The 6,000-nt window shown below is 47.1% G+C and overlaps 1 protein-coding gene across 1 annotated transcript in view; it reads left to right on the top strand.

Annotated features, from left to right (window-relative positions):
- Positions 1 to 3,125: 3,125 nt before the first annotated feature.
- The window catches only part of LOC143962984 (lateral signaling target protein 2 homolog), an 89,476-nt gene continuing 86,601 nt past the window's right edge, over positions 3,126 to 6,000 (top strand). The window contains exon 1 of the mRNA XM_077472514.1: positions 3,126 to 3,277. Coding sequence (XP_077328640.1) covers positions 3,155 to 3,277 — 123 coding nt within the window. The 5' untranslated portion in view covers positions 3,126 to 3,154. The remainder of the gene's footprint in view (positions 3,278 to 6,000) is intronic.

Below are 6,000 nucleotides of genomic sequence, written 5' to 3'. Positions count from 1 at the left end.
CCCCTGCTGAGTCTTCCGAAGGCCAACCTGGGCCTAAAGGCTTATCTGTAGGTACAATTAAAAAGGAAGACTTTACTTCGTCTTTAACGCTTATCCAGTCAGGAGAAAAGTGTTCAGAAGAGCCTCACCCAAGCTGTATATTCAACTATTTGGAGCTGGTGCCACCCTCTTTACTAAGGTAAACTGCCAGTGAAGCTGGTTCTCTACTATGCATGCTCAAAGTGCACTGTGCTTTGTGAATAGGCCGCAGTCTTCTGGGACCTGTGAAGTGTCCCCGAAGGCTGCGGGGGGAGGAAGGCTGCACTGAACCAGAAGTGGGAATGGGTACCTGTCAAAACCAGGTACCCGCTTCCCCAAAAGGTGCCAAATGTGGCAGTGGAGGGGGGGGGGGGGGTGACAGACAAACGGTGCTTCCCCTTTTGGGTGGAGCTCCACTTTAATAGGGAACAGTTATTTTTTTGGATGCCATGAGTTGGGAACCAGTGCAGCAGCCATCAGGTGCGAATGAAGCTTTAGGCTGGGTTCACACTATTGCGGCAGTGTGAACTCAGCCTTATGGCCCATACACATGATCTAAATATCATATGAAAAATACCACTTTTGAAGCGACCGTATGATAGTGGGATCGTTAGAACAGAGGTTTTTTTTTTTTTCTCGCACGATACCAGATCGGACAATTTTGGTTTAATCAGTACTGTTGTCAATCAAAAATACAATATATTACAACACATGACATTACTTCCAATTTTTTATTCTGTTGTACAAACAGTGATGGCCCATCCATTAGGGGCGAATGGGTGCTGCGCCCCCCTATCCATGCGTCCAGGCCCTTAATCTACATGCAGGGCGCTGGACACATGGATTCCAATTTTTTTTTCTTTTTTTTAAGCACGTGATTAGAGCCAGAGACTCTAATAGGCGTAAAAAAACGGTGGGCGCAAAGCACTGCGTCCCGAGGCCGCCCAGTTGTGTAACAATAGTGAATTAATATTTGCTATTGTAACACTGATCCTCCTCTCGGGCCAGTCAGGAAGCAGGTCTTGAGACCCATCACCTGATTGTCTGAAAGCACAGGCGATCCTATTGGACGTCTAAGAGGAGGAGGGAGGAGATGCACGGCGGAAGCCATCGTTATGCAGAGCAGGAGGAGACCCGAAGCGAGCTGATGCCATAGGAGCGCTGCCCGCCTGCAACCTAGATGGGGTGCAGGGCTGAATGACTCACTGGCCGCGGAGGGGGGAGGGTGCGGATTATCCGACCGGCAGCATGGAGAGGTTGTTTGCCGCCACCCCCCCAAAAAAATAAAAATAAACACCAGCCGCCACTCTGTATGAGAATTTTTGTAACTTTAGTAAACTCTCCAAGTTTGATTTGTGACTAGCATCATGCAAGAAAAAAAAAAAAAAAAAGACGATCGGAAAACGTTATTTTGCAAATAACCACAAGGTGGCCCTGCACACAGAGCTGAATGAGTTCACCCTAGGAACCTTTATTCCATAAAGTGGTGTAAGTGCCGGTTCACACTAGTGCGATGCGAGAACCCTGCGAATCAACTGCGGGTTCCCGCATCGCACTCAACACGCACAGCAGTTCACACTGCCATATGTGAACTGCTGGGGAGTGTCATTATATGTTAACGACACCCCCATTTCAGCTCGCATATCGCACTGCGAACTGACAGTTCGGACATGAATCCGATCGCATATGTGTGAACACACATGCAATCTGATTCTGGTCCGAACAGAAAAAAGGGTCCTGTGCGTGTTTGGACCGAATGCGGTGCGATATCAGCCATACTATCTGTATGGCTGACATCGCACCCGCACTGACATCGCATGTAAGGTGAACAGCAGTGAGCTGCGAATTACATGCGATGTCTGGCATCACGCTAGTGTGAACCGGCACTCAGACAACAAGGCAATAATTGTGGCTGCTTTTAGACCCCTTTCACACTGGGGTGGTTTTCAGGCTCTTTGGAGCTGTAAATAGCCTCTGCTAAGCGCCTGAAAACCGCCTCCTATTCATTCAAGTGTGACTTTTCACACGAGGCGGTGCTCTTGCGGGACATTCCAAAAAGTCCTACAAGCAACATCTTTTGGGTGGGTTGGGAGCGATGTAGTAAGACCCCTTTAACACTGAGGCAGTTTTCAGGCGTTTTAGCACTAGAAACAATGCCTGTAAAGTGCCTGAAAACTGCCTCCCATGCCACCCGAATGTGAAAGCCCAAGTGCTTTTGCTTTCACACTGGGGCAGTGCGCTTGTGGGACGTTAGAGCATACACCACTCCTAAAATGCCCCTGCCCATTGCAATGAATGGGCAGCGCTTCCAAAGCGCCTGAAGAGCGCTACCACACAGGTGTTTTTAACCCCTTCTTTGGCCGCTAGCGGGGGTTAAAAGCGTCCTGCTAGCGGCCGAAAAGTGACGCTTAAACAGTGGGAAGACCCCTTTCACACTGGGGCCGCGTTCGCAGTAAAGTGCTGCTCGTATTAGCACCGCTTTTTAAGCATCGCGTTTCGGCTGCTAGCAGGAGGGGTTAAAGCCTCCTATGCTGCATCGCTTTGGAATCGCTTTTCAGCTGCAATCATTGCAATGAGAGGGGGTTTTGGGAGTGCTCAATACAGCACTTCCAACTCGCCCCCAAAGATGCTGCTCCTCGCTAAAACGAGCGGCGCTTTACCGTGAACGCGTCTCCAGTGTGGAAGCACCCTTAAACAGCGGTAAGACCCCTTTCAGGCCCCAGTGTGAAAGGGGTCTTAATGAAAATAAACTATCCAGCACATTGCACAAAGACCCAATCTAGCTGACAACTCTTCCCAGCTCACTCCTATGTGTCACATCATTGGCCAACCTATGATCATCATTACATTATATGTCAGCTATTGGTTTTAACTTCGAGCAAAATGACATAAAAGTCTTCCTGGTACTCATTATACCGCAACCACATTAGAGAGTAATTCATCAGAGGTCCCTGTGTACTACAGATGAACCGGCTGCAGCTCCTTGCACACAGAGACAGAGCAGTGTAGCGACAGCAGCGCTCCCTGCAGGCCGCCCAGTGCACAGCAGCTCACCCAGGTCTACGTTACGTCACTCCCCAGTCATTGTTTGCACAGGTGAGGGAGGAGAGAGGTGTGGGAGACTGGGAGTGTAGACATGACACAGGGAGTGCACTTCTACACACATTCAGCACGTAGCTGGAGGAGCTGCTTCCATCGGGACGATTGCTGCTACATGATGTTACCCTCTGTGGTTAGAAGGTGGCTGAACAGACCAAAGGTAGGAAAGACTCAGCTGTCTATTGTGAGCCATGCTGTATCATCCTGACACATGTGACTCCACATGCAGCATTTGTACACGTGTGTGTTCATGGATGATACTTGTGTGTGGAACAGAGGTGTAGGATTGTCCATTATCATCTATAATAGATCTGACATGGTAGGAGTTAACCAGGAGTTACTACTCATCACCTGCTGAACCTGTTGAAGGAATGTGAAGTGGTGTGTCCAATGCACCCATCCCATCTATAGAATAGCATGACTCCTTCCACTCTTCTTTGTTCCAGACATGAGTAGGGTGGGAAATGCCTGTTGGGAGATGGATCTCCTGATCCCAGGTCTCTCTGTTTAACTCTGAAAGCGAAACCTTCTTTGTGTTAAAAAAAAAAAAATATATATATATATAATTATTTTTGCCTTATGGCTTTCCAATGTAAAGAATATAAGGTCCTAACATGTGTTGGTAATTCTGCACGGGATTACCTACTCTTTATATAAACACAGCCAGGAGAAAGATGAAGGCTTTTTGCCTCGCGTTTGCGTGCATTTGAACACGTTGTTCTGAAAATAAAAGGAGTGCATGCCGTACCTTTTTTCAGTGCAGCCCAAATGCAACGCGACATGCTTGTAGGGAACTATATATATATATTTTTTTTTTGGTTGCCATGAGTTGGAAATGTGCTCATCTGGTGGGAATCACCCCCCTCCCCCCCCCCGAAAGGAACATATTACATCTGTAGCAGCAGATCAATGCAAATAAAAATAAAATGTAATTGCAGTAGATAAGATTAAGGCTGGGTTCACACTGATGCAGTTTTCCCAATTCGGATGACAGGAGAGAGTGACCAGATCTCAATCAAAGTGATTCACACATCTCTGGGGTGGCTGTGGAGTAAGGATGAGCGGTCCAATCGCAGAGCCCGCCAGGAAGCGATGCGCTAATCGCAGGCAGTAAGACATTGCCCCAATGCGCGGCTGCAGAGATCGGGCAATATCTCACTGCCTGTGATTAGCGCAGCGCTACGCCAACTTCCAGGCGTGCTCTGCACGTGGACCATGCAAACACGCCGGACCTCATCCCTACTGTGGAGGACATTGCACAGGGGTGCTGTGCGTCCTCTGGTCCATCTTCTGTGAGCCGCTCCACACAACAGTGTCAACTTTCCCAACGTTTTCACCCCAGAAGAACCCTTCAAATACTTTTCAGTTTTCCAGGAACTGAAGTTCTCGGTGAAAGCTGCAACCACATGCACTGTGGATCAGTTGCCTGTTTTTTACCCCTACAAGTGTAAATAAACTCTAAAGTCCCATACACACTATTAGTTTTTATGATGGGTTTTTCCTTCAGATTTACCAAAACCATGTAGTGCAAGGGCCTGCCTGATTGCTTACAAATTGAAACTCCTAAGGTTTGATTTCATATTATATGGTTTTGGTAAATCTGAAGGAAAAACTGATTGTGTGTGTGTGGGGCTTTTGGATTCATTCACACTTGACTATGTAGAATGACGGGCAGAATCACGATTCCAAATCATGTTGCGATCGCTGCACAACCTGCGTTTAGGTGCCGTTATGCCTTAATGGCACCTCAAACAGGATGCTATTCTTGCATGGCAAACCATTAAGTTTGTCACCTGAAAAGGAGCAGGAGCTAACTTTTGAGCGACAATAGTGTGTAGGGTAGCATATTCATGTGAATAGGCTGGCCCCATGAGAGTCTCAAAACCATGTGCAAATTCCACAAGAGAAATGGCAACACTTGTTCCCGCTACGTGAAAATGTGAATTGGGCCTAAAGCCAGCTGTACAAGTGAAAAAAAGATTTATCTACGGGCTGCCAAATCGTGGCTCTGATTTTGGGACCAGGAAATATGCAAGCACCATCAGATGGGAGGTCAATCAGCCACAGCTCAAGGAACCTCTAGTGCAATGATGACGAGCCTTGGCACCCCAGATGTTTCGGAACTACATTCCCCATGATGCTCAACTGCACTGCATTGTAGTTCCAAAACATCTGGGGTGCCAAGGTTCACCAACACTACTCTAGTGACTTGTCTGTAAAGGGCCATACACACAGGCTGAATTTTGAGCGGCATCGGCTGGTTCAATAGAAACTGACCATCGTTCGACCTGTGTGTACGTCAGCTGGTCTGATAGATGCCAACTGTTCAACTGGCTTCTGTCACAGGGGCTTGATTGAAAAAGTTCTGCCAATCGACACCTGATAAGCCATTGGCTGAGCACTGTCTGGTGTATTCTGGCAGGGGCAGTCCCCCTGTCAGAACACAATAGCTTAGCGGGGGAGATCGCTGTACTAACTTTGAATAGTTAGTACAGCGGATCCTGCGCTCTAAAGGGTTGGTCAGTTAGCTCGTTTTTTTAAAGGGGGCTTTAGAGTGGTAATCTTACGTCCAATGTAAGAGGTAATCTTCCTCTCGCTGAACGTACATTGTAACGGGCATCTCTCCCACTGACTATAAGTGGACCCTTCACTGATTACCAATGTAATTTTATGATTATAACTGCAAAATAATTTATAATACAGAGCACTGGTTTCTTAAAGACCCACCTTGGATGTCATATATTCCACTTTTTTTCTTTTTATTTATTCTCATAGCTGCAACTTACTGGTCTTACTATGTACTGTGAGCCATAGGTACAGTTTTTTTCAGGAGTGGACCTGAAAATTAATTTAAGGGTTTCACTGGGGTACAAAAGGTTGAGA

Source organism: Lithobates pipiens, unplaced genomic scaffold, assembly GCF_037356315.1.
Source record: "Lithobates pipiens isolate NorthernLeopardFrog02 unplaced genomic scaffold, aLitPip1_a1.2 Scaffold_8, whole genome shotgun sequence".
In the NCBI taxonomy this organism is placed as follows: domain Eukaryota; kingdom Metazoa; phylum Chordata; class Amphibia; order Anura; family Ranidae; genus Lithobates; species Lithobates pipiens.
The sequence above is the reverse complement of the archived record's forward strand: the minus strand, read 5'-3'. Positions and strand labels throughout refer to the sequence as shown.